This window comes from Dasypus novemcinctus, chromosome 9 (genome assembly GCF_030445035.2).
Source record: "Dasypus novemcinctus isolate mDasNov1 chromosome 9, mDasNov1.1.hap2, whole genome shotgun sequence".
NCBI classification, from domain to species: Eukaryota; Metazoa; Chordata; class Mammalia; order Cingulata; family Dasypodidae; genus Dasypus; species Dasypus novemcinctus.
Genome location: NC_080681.1, coordinates 64,716,912 through 64,735,337, shown reverse-complemented (window position 1 = coordinate 64,735,337; position 18,426 = coordinate 64,716,912). Strand labels below are relative to the sequence as shown.

At 42.5% G+C, this 18,426-nt stretch overlaps 1 protein-coding gene across 3 annotated transcripts in view; it reads left to right on the top strand.

Moving 5' to 3' along the window:
- The first annotated feature begins 3,584 nt into the window (after nt 1-3,584).
- The window catches only part of AK4 (adenylate kinase 4), a 75,004-nt gene continuing 60,162 nt past the window's right edge, over nt 3,585-18,426 (top strand). The window contains exons 1-2 of one of the 3 annotated variants that reach the window (XM_058303436.1): nt 3,603-3,768; nt 4,329-4,585. In XM_058303436.1, the coding sequence (XP_058159419.1) occupies nt 4,441-4,585 (145 nt within the window). In that variant the 5' untranslated portion in view covers nt 3,603-3,768; nt 4,329-4,440. The other 2 variants (XM_058303435.1, XM_058303438.1) reach the window with 2 other exon arrangements.

Below are 18,426 nucleotides of genomic sequence, written 5' to 3'. Positions count from 1 at the left end.
CACCTTGAACACATAATACTTTCTTGCACATTTCCTATAAACAAGGGTTTTCACTCATGCGGTCACCTTAAGTGTAGCCACCACATTCAAGAAATTCAACATTGATATAAAACTTATAATCTATATTACAATTAGAATTACAAAGTCCCAACAGTGTTCTTTTGAACCTTTTCTTCTCCATTCTTAGATTCCATCCAGTATTACATTGTCATTATCTCTTTCATTTCTTTCTTTCTTTTTTAAAATGTGGAAACACACACACATATGATATAAATCTCCCCATCCCAACCCCTCCCAAGCATACCACTCAGTGGGATTAATCACATTCACAATGTTGTAGTATCCACAGCACCACCCATTACTATAACTTTCTCTTTACTTCAAATGGGCATTAACTCCCCATTGCCCCTGTGACATATGCTTTTGAGGATATAAAGATGAATAAAATTGGGTCTCCGCCCTCTGAACTGATAGTGCTGTGGGGAGACAAACACAAAAAAATAGTTGTCTAATATTTGACAGACTGTTATAAATGTTATAAATGGGTTAAAAACTGTAGGCAAAGTAAATAGGGGGAATTTGATTATATGAGTGTAGTTGATAAGAGTAACTTCCTTCCATCTATTTATTATGTTCTAAGCACCTGGAACATATTTCCTCATTTATTCTTCATAATTTGGAGACTGAGATAATTAATAATAGTGGTGGTGATGTTCATGATTATGTATTTATTATAGTCCCAGAACTATGCTAAGTCCTTTGATTACATTATCTCATTTAAGCTTCACCACAAGCCTATGAAGTAGGCATTATCTCCAGTTAATAGATAAGTAAACTAAGAACTATAGGGATCAAGATGCTTGCAGAGTTAGTAAATGGTGCTATTGAAATTTGATCCCATGTCTATTTGACCACAAAGCCTCTTCCTTCCTATTCTACTTCATTTCCAGTCTCCAGATGAGCTGCAGGACCCTGAGGTGGCTGTGCACAGGGATGATTAGTTGCAGGCTCTTTTGTGAAATCTTAGGTTCCAATATGGCCTGGATTTCTCTAATGAGTGTACCTGTGCCTCTGTTTCATAACCTAAACTCCAAGGCACTAAGATATGCATCAAGTCCTAGGAATGTGTGGCTGGCTAGCATTGCCCCATGACACATAACCTGGTGTTAAGAAAGGCATTTCAAAAATAGACCAAAGAGTTAAGTGCCATGTCAGTTGGCCCTACTTTGGAGTTTGTGTTCCTGAGTGTGATGGAGTTGGATTCAGATACAACCTTTCTACACATGCCTCTTCTGTTACTTTTACCAGACCTGTGGTTGGCATTGGGGTTGGTGTATACTAAGGAGACCTGAATCTCTGGACTGTCCATGTGACAGCCAGACCCTGAGCCTCAGCAGACTTGCAACTCCTACCCTCTGGTTTATTGGACTTACCCTGGCCAGCTGACAGGGAGGTGAAGAAAGTCAACCACCACACCAGGGAGCCACGAGTACCTACCACTGCAAGCAGGAAAATTGCATCCATCATCCATGTGGAATCTAAGCCCCCTCTTGATATAGAGGGGGAGTGGACATTACCATCCCAGAGTCCACAGGATGGAGGAATAGAGTATGGATTAGAGTGGACTTACTGATATTCTATTATGGAACTGTTGTGATTAGTAATGGAAGAAATTGTAGCCTTGATGTGGAGAAAGTGGCCATGGTAGCTGCTGAGGGTAGGGAGAGGGAAGAAGATATATCATGTGGGGGCATTTTCAGGACTTGGAGTTGTTCTGGGTGGTACTGCAGGGACAGATGCTGGACATTGTATGTCCTGCCATGGCCCTGGTGGACTGGGGGAGAGTGTAAACTACAATGTAAACCACTATCCATGTGGTGCAGCAGTGCTCCAAAATGTATTCACCAAATGCAATGAATGTGCCATGATGATGAGAGAGGTTGATGTGGGAGGAGTTGGGTGAGGGGGGGTGGGGGGTATATGGATCTCATATTTTTTTAATGTAACGTTTAAAAAAAACAAAGAAAAAAAAATAGACCAAAGGATCAGGTGATATGCAAGGTTGGTCTATAGGTTCATTTATTCTGTGGAACTAGAAGCAGGATTTCCTGTGGAACTTACTGAATCAATTCTTGTTAGATATAAAGGGAGCTTTGGGATGTACTACATTCATTCTACAAAGAGAAGAGGTCAAGGGCCGAAGGTCACACAGTAGGCAGAGGAATCCACACACCACACATTTCCCCATGTCTCAATTTAATACTCTTTTCACTATAGCAGTGCTTTTCAAAGTGTGGTTTCCAGAGAACTTGTTAGAAATGCAACTTCTGGGGCCCCACCCCACACCCAGTGTCTGAGAAACTGTGGGGTTGAGGCTCAGCAATCTTAACAGGACGTTCATGATGCATGTTCCAGTTTAAGAATCACTGCGCAGAAGAGCGGCCATTTAGATCCTTCCTGAAACTCTTCTTCTTTGTTCCCAGATGGGGTCTGAAGGAGCTGTGTATAAAATCTCCCGAGGTCCACAGAGGTTGGAGTCTGCCTGGTGCAGCCTGGGGACTTAACAAGCAGGTGGAAGAGCTTTATGGAACAAAGGCTGGCTTGGTGTTGTTGGCCTGGGTGTGCTGCCGGGCAGCGAGAGGCTGGGCGCCTTCTGGTCAATTCCGTGTGAGGAGGAGGCAGCGAGTGGGGGAGGGGCTGGGGGTGGGATACTCGGTCAGGCTCGGCCACTCTGCCGGCAACACAGAGCAGTCAGAAATGTAGAGGAGGTCCTTCTCCACACTGTCTTCTCCGCTCTGAATCAGGCCCCATCTTTGAACCCTGAGAGGGGCGCTCAGAAAGCCACACTGGTTTTGCCCTAAGGGCTGGAGGCCTGCAGGGCAGAGAGGGGGCAGAAGAATGCAAAGGTGTATAGGAGGCACCTGTGTGCTCCTGCTGAAGATTTTTTCATTTTATCCGGAAGTGAAGATCATATCTGAGGTGGGAAAATAATAGAAGTTGATTTGCACTTTAGCAACATTTCAAGCTGCAGCTTGGAAGATAGACTGTAGCGGAAGCGGGAGACCTATGGGTGGCTGTCGGACTAATTCTGTGGAGATTTCAGAGAATTCGGACTGGATTGGGAAAGGCAGGGGAAAGGGTAGGAGACGGAGCTCCGCTTGGACTTGATGAGTTGTAGGTGTAGGGCTAGTATGTGGGCGCTGAACTCCCGGAGTCCCACAAGCGCAGGATTCATTCGCGGTTGTTCAAATCAAGAGCCTTGAACAACCTCTGGCGCAAGGCAGACACTCATTAAACATTTTTTAAAATGAATGAATGAATGTATGAATGACCACGCTCCAAGCTTCATTGCATCTGCAAATACCCTACTTCGAAAAGTTGTTGCATAATGAAATCACCTAGTCCGAACTTGACGTACGGTAGGAGCTCAACAAGTTGTATTTTTCCTTCCCTTTAACAGCAGACCAGGTCTCTAGTGACCAAAGGGGGGGGGGTTCAGTCCCTTCCGTCTTCTTCATCTCCTTCCACCCCCCGCGGACCCTACTGGGTCCTGGGGAGCATGTGGATCAGCGAGGGCCGGGTGGGGGGCAGAGCGGCGGGAAGGGGAGGGGGCGCCGGCCCGCGGCTGGCGTGGAGCAGGTCTCCCCGGCTTACGTAAGGCTCGAGTCCCGCGCGGCCCGCAGGGGCTCGGCGTGGGGGCGGGCGGAGACGGCGCCGCCCAGCAGGATCCGGGCTGCAAGCCTCTCCCAGCGCGGCTTCCCTGCCGAGGTGTGTGTGTTTATTTGACTGCTCTTTGTGGAGAGGCGCGGAGCTCGGGCTGCTCGGGAGCCCCGCGGCGGGGGAGCGCAGCCCGTCGGCCCGCGGCGGCGGTGGGCGCGGGCCGCTCGCCCGGCCCCTTCGAGGCGCTACAGCCGCTGATAGCGGGCCGCCGCTGCGAATCCGGGCGGTGTGACAGCCGCTGGGGAGGGGCCGAGGCGCGCACTAAACGCTGCCCACGTGCGGGGGCTCAGCCCACAGGCCCGTGCGTGGCGCGGAGGGTGGCGCGCTTCGAGTCATCCCCTTATCCCGGCCTGGCCCACTCGGCGGAGACTGGACTGGGGAGCGAGATAGAGGAAGAGATCGAGGTGGGACTGGCTGGGTTGAGCTCTAATGCCCGGAGGCTGACCACGCCAGGGGCGGAGGCTCTGGAGTGCTCCAGAATCGCTGCGTGGGGGCGAGGAGGTGGAGGAGGGCGGGGAGGTGTGCGTGGCGCGTTACTCCGCCTTAAGAGTCCGCCGGGCGCTGGGCTAAGGGGAGGGATTGCCTCAAAAGTCTCTCGTTCCCCGCAGGGGCGGCCGGCCAGGGTGCCAGAGACAGGGCAAGAGAAAACAAAGTTCCCGGGTTCCCTCCCGGGTCGCTGTCTGGTTTGCCCGTTAGACCACCCTCCTCCTCGCGAAGGCAATGGCTTCCAAACTCCTGCGCGCGGTCATCCTTGGGCCGCCCGGCTCGGGCAAGGGCACCGTGTGCCAGAGGATCGCCCAGAACTTCGGCTTCCAGCATCTCTCCAGCGGTCACTTCTTGCGGGAGAACATCAAGGCGAACACGGGTGAGGGGCCGCGGAGTCGAGGGGGTGGGCGGAAGCGGGATCGGGTCTGGCGGGGGAGAGAAACGGCGTGAGAGGGGCCAGGTCTCCTCGCGTCAGCGCCCTTCCCCCGCCCTCGTGTGGTCGTGCAGCACGTACGTGCCGGGGCGCATGCAGTCCGCAGGCCTGCTGTTCGCCGCCCTGCTGCGGGTTAACCGCGCCGGGGAAGGAGTCCGAGGCTGGCGGGGAGGCTGGCGGAGGTGCACGCGGCCCCTCTCCCATCCCCCTCCCCGGGCTCCTGCCGGTAATGACCCAGCCGAGGGAACCAGAACCAGGCGACTCAAAACCCGGAGCTTCCCTCTCGTGCTACCTTAAGGCAAAAGCCGTTCCACGGTCGCGTTGCACTCCCCCGCCTCGGGCCTCGGGCGAGCCGCGGCACCCCCTCCTCTCGCCCGAGTCCCCAGTGCCGAGCGCCGCCCACCTGTGGAGCCCGGCCCCACTGCGCGCGGGGGAACCTGTGGCGCTGGGGGACTGGCAGCCGCGCGCCCCTCCAGCCCTTCGGCGCTGCCTCGGGCCTCCGGGACGGAGCCCTGGGTGGCTCTGAAAGGCCTGTCTGTTCGCTGCCGCCTTCTAAGGTAAACTGTCAGCATCAGTTCTCCCTCCTTCCCAAGCCAGGGCCGGGCGGTAGGGAGACTCGTTCTGATAAATTACATTTTGAATCAGTCTCTCTGGCATTGGCTCTTGAAAACGCCTCTCTTGGCTTGCGTGGTGAAGTTGGGGTTATAGATGTTCGGACTTAGTTGGACAATGTTAAGTGCATCTTTTACCCCTCCTCGCCTTTTTCCATGTTCACACCAGTTCGCAATGCATTGGCATTAAAAGGCCAGAAGGCGCCCTTGTGCTGCTTTGAGGCACATTACCCTTCTGGGATGCAGATGCTCATAATTAGCACTTCCTTTATGAAAACTTATTGCAAACGGGGTACTTTAATACTGTTACTTTTCTCACTGGGTGTCCAAGTTGGTTTTTGCCCATTCTTGGCTAATTATCCAAGAGCCTCATTTCAGAAGTACAGGCTCCTTTGAAGAGGTGCGTGGAGGTCTGCGCTGGGAGATGGAAAAGAAGCTTGAAAACAAGAAATTAAGTCTTTCATGCAGAGTTTGATTCATTATTTCTTAAGCAGGTTGTAAAATCAAGCTTATATTTTTATATTTTGATTTTCAAGAATCCGGCCTTCCGCACTCCCCCCATCTCTCAGAAGGTAGAATTCGGGGTCCTAGATTGTAACTTGAATTTTCTCTTATGGGTACTGTTACCTAACTTGGGCCTATTTTAATTTTAATCCCACATTCAAATGCGTTTTATTCTTTCTGTGTTTGGTATGCAGTTTGAGGAGAGAGCAGTGGGAGAGGGAACCTTGGCCAGCCTAAGGACTCTGTTTAGCTGGGCCTCTGCTGTAGGGGGTGGAGACGTGGTGAGGGGAGGAACAGCTGGGGTGGGACAGAGCTCATTTCTTAACACTCTCTACCTGACTTAGTGAATTTTCTTCTGGCAGGAAAGGCTTCACTGTGTCCTTTCTGGGACTGGACTAGAGGCCTTTTCTATTTTTAAAGAGAGTATGATGGGAAGTGGCTTATTTTTCACTTATTTAGGGGTTTTGAAAACTTTCCACTTGCTATTTTTCCTTTCTTCTGTTCTGAATTTTAGTTTCACTTCTCTTTCAAATGTCTTCACTGCCCCCCACCCCCAAACTATTTCCCTCTGGAGTAAGAAGTGACAGTAAAATGTTGAAATTGTCTTATTTTCTTTTTCTGTTGGGAATTAAGTAGCTTTTGCATGGGGCAATTTAAAAACTGCTTATGGAGGAAAGAAATGGGAGACAAATAAAGGGCAGCGATTTCTTTTTTTAAGTGACATTTCTGGTGGACTTGGGGGAGTTCTTAAATTTTTCTCTCTCAGAAGGTCTGAGTATGAATCTTATTTAGGCTCACTCTCTGGAAATAGGAAAACATTACATAGCATTTATTTTTCTATTACCTGATGTTTTCTTTTACCTAATGTCATGGTGGAGAAGCAGAACAACACCTCTTTATTTATCCTTTTATAAAGTTGAACGTTTGAGGAGATGATGAAGCCCCCAAAACACCAGATAATAGAACCTTTGTAGGAATCTGAATAGAAAAGGCATTCAGGCCATCTGTTGATCAGGTACAGTCTCTCTTCCACACGGTTTTGCTCCTGCAGCCACTGCCTGGTGAAAAGCTGTGCCTCCAGGGAAGGCCCACTCCAACGTCATTGCTTCTGAGAAGTCTTCCCTCACCTGCCCTGTCAGAATTCATCCTTTCTTCTGTACATAGCTTGGTGATTCTGTGGGTGCTGTCACATGCAGTTATAAAGCAGGGCTATAAATGTTCATCTAATTCGGTAGATATTTACTGAGTACCTGCTCTGTGTCAGAAAGCCTTCTAGGTGCTGGGGCCATAGCAGTGTTCAAGACAGTGTTCTCTGCCTTCCCCTGTTACCACTTCCCATTGAGACAGTGAGAGGACAGGGATCTGGCAAAGGACCTCATGCCTACCAAGTCTCTGTTGAAGTTATGGACCACAAATTCTGTCTTGTCTTTACCAGAAGGCATCGGCAACCTCCAGTGGTAGATTCAATTCTGTTTAATCAGCTCTGGTTTATGGTAAAAATTGGTACTTAATATGGCTCTGAGATTAGCCTCCTTATAGCTGTCACCCATTGGCCCTTCTTAGGCTGCCTGGAGCATTGCAGGCTGAGGCTTATCAAATACCTTATTTTAAGACACACTCCCAAGTCTTTGGCTTGCGTTCTCATTAGCACAAGAACATGAGTAAATAATGTTAAATCCTTGAATTGTCAAGAGCCTGGGTCTTAGATTCTGTCAAAATCTATTTTATTCTGTGAGTGTGTATGTGTGTGTTGGGGGTAGGTGGGACTGGCACTCAGTAAAGTGAGTTGCATTAAAAATTCTGATATTCAGTAATAACTTCCTTTGTTGGGTGAGACCTTACTCTAAAGGATATGAAAACCTTGTTTTAAGGAGTTTGACAAATGCAATTTTTTAAAAAAAATCACGTTATCCTGTATTAAATCTACAGGATAGGAAAATTGGCAGCTTTCCATTTGGAAGCATCCTAGACTTGAATGAGAGAAAGCTTTTCAAGACCAAACCTGTTTCTGCTCTTAATTAATAGTAACTGCAGCTCCTTCTGGAGTTTTGCAGATGGGAGTAGCATTTCAAATTAGACTGTGGACTGAACCTTTCTTTTCTGGAAAGATGACCTAGTTCAGAGGCTCAAGTTTTCAGGTACACAGAAAGTATAAATATGTGCTTTTCTTAGACTAGGTAAAAACTTCTGAGAATTGGAGGATGGAAAGGTTCTATTTCAAGAGATTGAGAGCCAGATTTCAAAGAATTTTTCTAAAGACCCTTTAAATAGTGAACCTTTTTTTGCAGATCATACAGGATCTTTGCTTATTACAGATTTTATAGAATATTCTCTTGTCCCTTTCTAACCTGGTGAGACTTAGGATGTATCCCAGGTCAAGGGGTGACCAGTTCTGAGATAGCTTTCCGGATATACGTAAACATCTCATTCTTTTTCTTTGTATGAGGGTTTTCACATTTATTGAGCACTACAGCTTCTTGAGTAAAGTATTCCGTGACAGTAAGTCTGCGCTTAACCACATGCACATCTGAATTTTTGAGAATTCTTCCAGGGTGGTCATTTTTTTAAAAAATAGCGTTTTCTGATCAGAGTCTTGCTTTGTGGAAAAACTGGAAAATGAAAAAACTATTTGAAGAAGAAAGTAAAAGTTTCCCTTAATATCACACAGATACTCAAATGCTAACAGAAGTTAACTTTTTCTTTCTGTGGATTTGTCTTCCTCTGCAAACAAGCTTGGGGATGTATTATTTGTTAACTTTTTTCTTCTTACAGATATGTATTGTGAACAGCATTCTTTGTTCATAAAGCTTCTCCAAAAACGTGTAGTATCTATAAAAAATTCTATTCATTCAACAGATATTTTTTTATCTGCTCGAATTTCCTTTGTTTCATGGATCTTATATTCCTTAGAGAGGTGAAAGGACAAGATGGTGCAGGAGGCAGAGTATGAGCAAGTACACAGTGTTAGAGATAGGTGTTGTGAAAGAAGTTAATTGGTGATGGGTTCATGAGGAGGGCTAAGGTGGCTGTCCTGAGTTATGTGATTAGGGAAAGCCTTGCTGGGAGGTGGATAACTCTATGCACTGAGCATGAGCTGATCTAGGAGCAGGACGTTCAGGAAGAATGAATGAATAGTAAGTGCCAAGTTCCTAAGGTAGGAACAAGTGTATCTTGCTTGAGGAATAGAAAGAAAGGCAATGAGCCAAGGGGGATGTGGAAGGAGGTCAGGTTAGAGAGATGAGCAAGAGCTACATCACATAGAGCTTTGAGGACTCTGGTCAGGATTGGATTTTGTACAAAGGGCCCTGGAAAGCCATTGATTAATTTTAAATAGGACAGTGACATGAATGGATAGACCATCTAAAAGTTAGCTCTTGGAGGCTCTGAGAAGAATTGACTCCAAGGGAGTAAGAATAAAACCGGGGAGATCAGTGGGATGAAGAAAGTGCACCATGGCTTGGACAGAGGTGGTAGTGACAGAGGAGGAAGAAATGAGGACTTGAGGGTCCGTATGGAGGCACAGCCAACTGGAAATAATAAGTTGGGTGTGAGGAGTGATGATGGAGAGAAAGCAGTTCACAGTGAGTCTTTAGGTTTATGGTTATATGCTTAGGCAAATATACCTTAGGACTGAACTACAGTGTATGTCACCAGTCTTGTGTAGACCATTGGTATTTGCCTTTTAATAATACTCTTGGGGAATGGATGTAGCTCAAGTGGTTCAGCACCTCCTTTCCATGTACGAGGTCCTGGGCTCCATCTCTGGTACCTTCTAAAAACAAAAAAACGAAAAATGAAAAAACCAACTCAGGGAAGCCAGTGTAGCTCAGTGGTTGAGTTCCCACTTCCCACATAGGAGTCCCGGGTTCAATCCCCAGCCCTGGCTTCTCAAAAAAAAAAAAAATCTTACGACATCATTGTGTGTAAACGATGGGAGATTTATATATATATATATATATATATATATATATATATATATATATACACACACACACACACACACACACACACACATATACTTACTTGGTATCAATTCCTAGGAATAAAACTAATGGACCAAAATAACTTTTTTTTTGAGGTACTGGAACCAGAGAAAGAACCCGGGACCTTGTATGTGGGAGGCTGACGTTTAACCATTGAGCCACATTGGCTCCCCTGAGTTGGATCCCTCATCTGCTCATTGTTGTTGCTCGTTGTCTGTTTGTTTTCTTTATGAGACACCAGGAACCCAACCCAGGACCTCTCATTTGGGAGGCAGGTGCTCAACTGCTTGAGCCACATCTGCTTCCCAAATAATTTTTAAACCATAGGGGAAGAAGGAAGTTTTAAACTCAGCTTTAAGCATTCAGTTAAGTTCTTGGTGTAAAAGCAGCTTATAGATATTACTTATTTTTTTGGCTTAACAAATTTTTGTATAAGTATAAATATAGAAACATATTTAAACTTAAATGTTTTCCTTGTTTTTCTGATTATAGAAATAATATGTGTAAGTTTATAAAAACTTAGAAAGCGTAGAAGGATAAAGAAGAAAATCACTTGTGATCCCACTAAGTGGAAGAAGAAATACTTTATATACAGTATATCCTACCAGACTGTTTTTCAGGAATGTATACATGAACACACATATAAATGTATATAAACTTTGAATTGTTATATGTTAGTGTTTTAAAAATGGTTTGCTTTCTTTAACAATGTATTATTTAATATTTTCCACTGTCATTAAATTTTGTTTTTTAATGTGAGCTCAATACACATGTACTATTACAGAATGTTTTGTTTATTCCACTTTTTTCCTTTGTTTTGAAAAGGTAATACATGCAAATGGTAACATTTTCAGATGAGACTGGAGTGGGAAGGCCCTCCAATTTGCAATCCCTGGTTTCCTAGTTCCTCTCCATAGGGGTGCCTCATTTTTACTTTTCTTGGGTGTTCACATGAAGTTTATGCATATAGAGCATAAATGTATATATAGCAATGACTCTTAAAAATTGTACAAATTTATATGTTGTTTTTTTTTTCAAATGAACTTAACTATTTCATTACTTTACTTTTCAGTTTTACACATTTACCATGATTACATTAATTAACAGGTATTTTATTTTAGCAGTACAGGAAAAGCTACTTTCTTCATTGTTTTATGAAAATCTGTAAGATTCCCAGTGGAACAAGAGTATCTTCTTCTACCACCATTTTAATATGCCGATTGAGGTGGCCTTTTATAGGTTTTCCTGTTATGAAGTTACTTTTTGTTCTCAGCATCTCTTCAGTTTCTACTTAATAATAACTTCCTGGAATTATATACTTTGTTTTATACTTTTTAAAAACTTAGCTTCATACATTGGTTTCTAGCAACATGTGTCAGTCTGTCTCATATTTTCTAAAAAATGGCCACATACTCTTATTGTACAAGTTTACTGTAATTTCTTTAACCAATTATTCTTAAATGTTTTGGTCTCAGGACCTTTTAACACTTTTAAAAATTATTGAAAATCCCAAAGTCTTTTTGTTTATGTAGGTTATATTCATAGATATTTACCATATTAGAAATTAAAACTGAGGAATTTTAAAAATGTTTATTAATTCATTTAGAAATAACAATAACAAACCTATTACATCTTTTTTTTTTTTTTTGGGGAGGTACCCAGGATTGAATCTAGGGCCTCATACATCGGAAACAGGAACTCAACCACTGAGCTACATCCCCTCCCCAGTGAGAATTGTTTTTTTCATTTGTTTGTTTTGTTTTTAGGAGATACCTGGGATCAAACTTGGGACCTCATACATGGAAGCAGGTGCTCAACCACTTGGGCTACATCTGATCCCACCCATTACATCTTTTTTTTTTTTTTAAAGATTTAAAAAAAAAATGTATCTCCCCTTCCCTGCCCTTTGCCCCACCCGCCATTGTCTGTTCTCTATGTCTGTTCTCTATGTCCATTCACTGTGTGTCCTTCTGTGTATGCTTGCATTCTTGTCAGTGGCACCAGGAATCTGTGTCTCTTTTTGTTGTGTCAGCTGTGTGTGTGGTGCCGCTCCTGGGCAGACTGCACTTTTTTCGCACTGGGTGGCTCTCCTTATGGGGTGCACTCCTTGTGTGTGGGGCTCCCCTACGCAGGGGACAGCCCTGCGTGGCACAGCACTCTTTGTGCGCATCAGCACTGTGTGTGGGCCAGCTCATCACACGGGTCAGGAGGTCCTGGGCTTTAACCCTGGACCTCCCATATGGTAGGTGGACGCTCTATCCGTTGAGCCAAATCCACTTCCCTCATTACATCTTAACATAAGAAACTATTTTATAAAATAAAATAAAATGAGACGAGTAGCATTGTTTTGCATCTGTGCAAATCTCTTTTATCTGGCTTACTAGAACAAAGTTAGATTTGGTTAAGGTATGTGAAGAATATTTGGCCTTATGCAGATGAGTAGTTGGAGAAGGGGGGGCAGCTCATAGACTCCTGAAAAGGTCTCATGGACTCACAGGGATCCTTGGACCACGATTTGAGTTCTGCTTTTTTAACCAGCACCCTGCTAATGGGAAATTAAGTTACATAAAGTCCTTTGTATACAAAGTATGCTGCATTGAATATCATTTTAAATATGTCTTTTGTTGAATGTTTGAGTGCCAGGCATTGTGGGTTTGTGGGGTACAGAGAAGTAAGAAGTCTGTTCCCTGAAGGAGCTGCTACTTTATTGGGAGAGGCAGACCAACAAATACAAAAAAGAATAATGAAGGCTTCAAGATATCTATGCTAGGGAGTAGGCAGTTTCTCAGCATTTAGGAGGAAGAGAGTTAAGGAAAGGCCTTTCAGAGGAGGTGTTTTCCTGAGCTGAGTTTCGGTAAATGAGTCCAGCTACCAGGTGAGGAAATGGGGTGGCCATGGCCACAAGAAACCTACCTGAGTGCATCTGGTAGAGCTTGTTGGTGATCCATAAGATGTCATTGCTGTTAGGCTTGGTCATCCCTTGTATGTTGTCTTATTAACCCTTATTCATCTCTTATTTGTACTATCAAAGGAAAGGATTATTATAACTGTTCCCCAACGCCTTTTTAAGCTTTTATTACTTGTATTTTAAGATACAAACAAATACAGTGTCATTACAGTTTATGATGGCTTCAAAATTTTCTGGATGGCAAGTGATCATGAAACTAAGAAATTTGACACCAAATTATTAGCTATAATCCATCTATTGTGAAGGGTCTATTGAATGAATTACCTATTTCCCTTAAAATCTGCTAAGTAAATTGTTAAAATGATATGCTAGTTCACTCTTTAGTAATCAGTGCATTGATCCAAGTGGTAAGAAGAGTAAAGGACCTGAAAATTATGTTTTCCTTGTAAAATTGTGGATATTGTGCATTCACAATGGTTAGATACCTCAGCCATGATATCACATGATATCACAACCATTCTCCTTTAGCAAACTAGTTTTTTTTTTTTTTTAAAGCATGAGTAGGTGGTAGAGGCTTTTGGATTACTGTGCTTTCCCCTCCCTCCACTTGATGGTCAGTGCTCAGATTGACCTTTAAGACATAGTACAAAAGGTCTCATGGAGTACAATTAGGTGACTGGTGTTATATTTTAACAGTCTCACCTCCAGATTCTAAGACTTCTTGTACTAGCTAAATAACTGGCAGTAAGCATCCCTTATTTTAGCCAGAGACTAATGGTGTTAAAGTAATGCAAAGTAACTGCTGCTCATCAAATTCCCAAGAAGCTAGAAATAAACTTCTCTGATTTTCAGCACTTCCTTATTGGGCAACAGCAACCTGTAATCCTAGCACTTTGTAATTTTTGTGACTTGGTCATAACTAGCATTTGCAGTGGACCAAGTGTGTGCCAGACCCTGAACTAGATAATTTATGCATATTATTTCTACTCCACAGACAAATCTATGGAGTAGTTGGTATAACATAATTTTCCAAATAAAGAAATGGCCTCAGAGAGGTTAAGCCTTCTTTAATTCGTGAGAAGGTAGAAATTGCTTTTAATCACAATGGTAGAGCGCTGGAATAATGCTTGAATTTGCTGTTATTTTATTAGTCATTCAACAAATGTTTCTATGCCTGCATTAGGTATATGACGGAGTGCAAAAAGAAAAAATCTTCTTTGCCCTTGAAGTGCTTTCTGTATTAGGTTCAGGTTCTAAGTTCCACGTTTTGTTCTCGTGAGGCATGGTGAGGGCGAAGTGCTGAGGTAATGGATAAAAGGGGAGGACATTGTTCAGATGTTCCTTTCCCCTTTATTGCCTTTCTGTTAGTCTGTCAGAGGCCATTTTCATTTCCATTAAGCTTTTTCCCAGATGTTGAAGCTATAGGTTGTTTTTTTCTCTGAAATTTCTGTTGTACTCATCTGTACCTCTAATTTGGTGTTCATCATTGCCTCCCTGGAAGATCTATTTCATAACTTCATTTATAGCCTCTAGCCATTTGGATAGTAAATTTATTAATGACAGTTCAGTTCAACAGATGTTTTGATAGCCTGTTATGGAAGGAGGAGAGACATTCTGTAAACAAGGTTAAACTAAACAATATACCTTGTGTACCTTATGCCTTGTACCTTATATTTTATAAACACTCTGAAGATAAAAATATAGTGTATGAAAATAATGATAGTATAATGGGAAGACTACTTTAAATTGACAAGTTGGAGAAGACTTCTCTGAAGAGGGGACTTTTAAGGTAAACTCTGGACAAGGGTAGAGTCTCCCATATGAAGATTTGGGGACAGTGGGAACAGCATGTGAAAAGTCTAATGTGGAGTGAGTGTGTGATAAGTAGAGAGGGCTGGTGCCGCTGGAGCACAGTGAGTGAGGATGTGGTGGTAGGAGAGCAAGCTGGATTTGGGGACATGGCGAGGAGTTTGGGTTTCATTGTAATTGGATAGGAAGCCATTGTTTTTGTTGTTTTTTAAAATAACATTTTTACTGACATATAAATGGCATACAGTGCAGTTCACCCTTTTAAAGTATACAATTCAGTGGTTTTTAGTATATTTTACAGAATTGTACAACCATCAACGCAATCTAATTTTCAGAAAATTTTCTTGACCCTGGCATGAAACCTCATACCCATTAGCGGTCATTCCGCATTACCCATCCCTCCAATCCCTGGCAGTCACTAATGTACTTTCTGTTTCTATGGATTTGTCTATTCTGGACATTTCATATAAAAAGAATCACAGTCTCTGACTTTTGGTGTCTGGCTTCTTCACGTTTTCAGGGTTCACCCTTATAGCATGTATCAGTGCATCATTTTTTTTAATTGACAAATAATATTCCATTATATGGGTAGACAACATTTTATTTATTCATTCCTTATTGATGGATACTTGGGTTGTTTCCTGCTAGGATAATTTGTGTACAAGTTTATATGTGGACAAAATATTTTCACTTCCCTTGGGCATAGCCTCAGAGTAGAATAACTGGATCATATGGAAATTCTGTAACATTTTGATGAGATGCCAAACTGTTTTCCAAAGCAGCTGTACATTCCAAAGCATTTGTACATTTCCAAAGCATTTTACATTCCCATCAGCAGTGAGTGAGGGTTCCAATTTCTCCACATTCTTGTCAATGCTTATTATTGTCAGTCCTTTTGATAATGGCCATCCTAGAGAGTGTGAAGTGGTTTTCATCACGGTTTTGATTTTCGTTTCCATAAATACTAATGATGTTGAGCATATTTTCGTGTGCTTATTGGCCATTTGTGTGCCTTCTTTGAATAAATGTCTATTCAAATCTTTGCCTGTTTTAAAATAGGCTTGTCTTTTTAATCATTGAAGCTGTAAGAGTTCTTTCATATTTTAGATACCAGTCTCTTATCAGATATATGATTGCAAATATTTTCTCCTATTCTGGGATTGTCTTTCTTTATGGAAGTCTTTGCAAAAAAAATTTTTAATTTTAAAGACCAGTTTATCTGTTTTTTGTTTGCTTGGTTTTTGTTATTGTTGCTTATGCTTTTGGTATCTTGTCTAAGAAACCATCACCAAATCAAGGTTTTTGAAACCACTGGTTTTTTTTTTTAAGATTTATTTTTAAAATTTATTTCTATCCCCTTCCCCCCCAACCCCCCCATTGTCTGCTTTCTGTGTCCATTCTTCTGTACCACTTTCATCCTAATCAGCGGCACCGGGAATCTGTGTTTCTTTTTGTTACGTCATCTTGCTGTGTCAGTTCTCCGTGTGTGTGGTGCCGTTCCTGGGCAAGCTGCACTTTCTTTCGTGCTGGACAGCTCTTCTTATGGGGCGCACTCCTTGCGTGAGGGGCTCCCCTAGCAGGGGACACCCCTGCATGGCAGGGCACTCCTTGCACGCATCAGCACTGCACAGGGGCCAGCTCCACATGGGTCAAGGAGGCCCGGGGTTTGAACCACAGACCTCCCATGTGGTAGGCGGACGCCCCATCCATTGGGCCAAGTCTGCTTCCCTGAAACCACTGGGTTTTTAATGTAGTACTGACATCTGATTCACATTTTGAATAAGTTACTCAGGCTATTTGTATAGTGGCTTGGAGGGTCTTAGAGTAAAAACAGGAAGAATAGTTAGGAGGCTGTAACTGTAGCAACAGACAAATGAGCAGACTTTAAAGTGCTTGTTGAGTCAATGTATTCCAATGGCAGTCTGTTCACAGGAATAAAAAACAATCTCTACTCTCAAGGAATTCCCTAATCAAAACTTGCACCCAATTAATTGTTTTATAAGGAAAATTATACTGAGTGCTAGTAAAAGGAATGGAAGAATTGTGGAATTACTTGGCTTAAACTTTTATTGAGTTCATTTCTATATCTCCAGTGTCAGTGCTTAATAGTTGTTCCATTTCTGATTGACTGAGTAAATGAGGGCTTTATAAGAGATACCATTAAAACTGGGCCTTGAAGGATGTATAAGTTATTGGCAGGTCCTGTGTTCAGTTCCTGGTGCCTCCTAAAGAAACAAGGAAGATGAACAGACAGAGCAAAGGTAAAAAACAAGGGGGTGGGGAGAAATTAATAAATAAAATAAATCTTTAAAAAAAACTTCCCAAGTGAATATGGTTGAACAGATGGGGTGGGGATGAGTGGTAGGCCACCAAGCAGATGCTATAAGCTATGATTTAAAACCCCCTATTGATTGTGGTGTTCTGCTACTTTTCCTTGAATTTCTACCATGTCCAACTTTGTCCAAATAAAAATACGTCTCTTGGATGACTCCCTGAATCCTAATTGGTTTTTTAAAATTGTGACATCAAGATGGACAGTTTTCTAAATTTATCTGTTTGATTGGAGAGGTTCTTCAAGGTCTTTTAATGTTCTGGGCGGCTGTCATATCTGATTCAACTTTTTATTTACTTGTTTTCATAATTTCTGACACACTGATTCTGTATTTTTTCCTCTATGTGACACCAGTAGATCTTGATAAGAATAGCCAATAAAATTTGCACAAAAGCTTTAAAATATTGATTGCATGTATAAGCATCTTTTAAATGGTAACTACAAATACCATTTCAGGAAATAATTAATTTTTCCCAACAAGGAGATTGCTTTTTAACTTCCATTACTTGAGTGGCATAACTTAAAAATATTAAGACTATAGCTTAGAGAAATATGAAATGCAATATCACCTTTCCATGGCACTCAAAGTATTGTTTTGTTTTTCAGGGTTCTTAGGGAATACACACTATGCTAACAATCACTGTGTTAATATGTTTAATTATTTGTTCCATTTCTTAATGTGTAAGAATTGGAAGGGATTTTAGGAGTCATTCTGTCCAAGTTGCCATTCTGAGCTGGATCTTTTATATAGCAGCTGAAAGCCAATTGCTTCCTCTGGAGGCAGGTTCTTTCATTGCTAGACAGGTCTAATTGTTGGATGACTTCTCTTTTATACTGAGTTGAAAGCATGCTTGTTGAAACTGTAGTCTATGAACTGTCATCCATTTGTGCAGCTTCAGTCTTTTGGTGTCACATAAATTAAGTCCACTACATAAAGATAGATATGTTGACCAGTGGAATAGAATTGAGTGTTCAGAAATAGATCCTCAAATTTATGGCAAAATGATTTTTGACAAGGCCATAAAGCCCACCCAGCTGGGCCAGAACAGTCTGTCCAACATATGGTGCTGGGAGAACTGGATATACATATCCAAAAGAAACAAGGAGGACCCCTATCTTATACCTTATTCAAAAATTAACTCCAAATGGTTCAAAGACCTAAGTATAAAAGCTACAACCATAAAACTCCTAGAAGAAAATGTAGGGAAACATATTCAAGATCTTGTGGTAGGCAGTGTTTTCTTAAACCTTACACCCAAAGCATGAGCAATGAAAGAAAAAGTAAGATAAGTAGGACCTCCTTGAACTTCAACACTTCTGTGCTTCAAAGGACTTTGTCAAGAAGGTGAAAAGGCAGCCTTCTCAATGGGAGAAAATATTTGGAAACCACATATCCAATAAGGGTTTGATTTTCGTCTTTTATAAAGAGATCATACACCCGACAATACAAAGACAAGCAACCCAATTAAAAAATGGGCCAAAGACTTGAATAGATATTTCTCCAAAGAGGAAATACAAATGGCCAAAAAGCACATGAAAAAATGTTCAACATCATTAGCTATTACGGAAATGGGGATCAAAACTACACTGAGTTATCACTTCACACCTCACAAAATGACAATTATTACAAAAACGGAAAA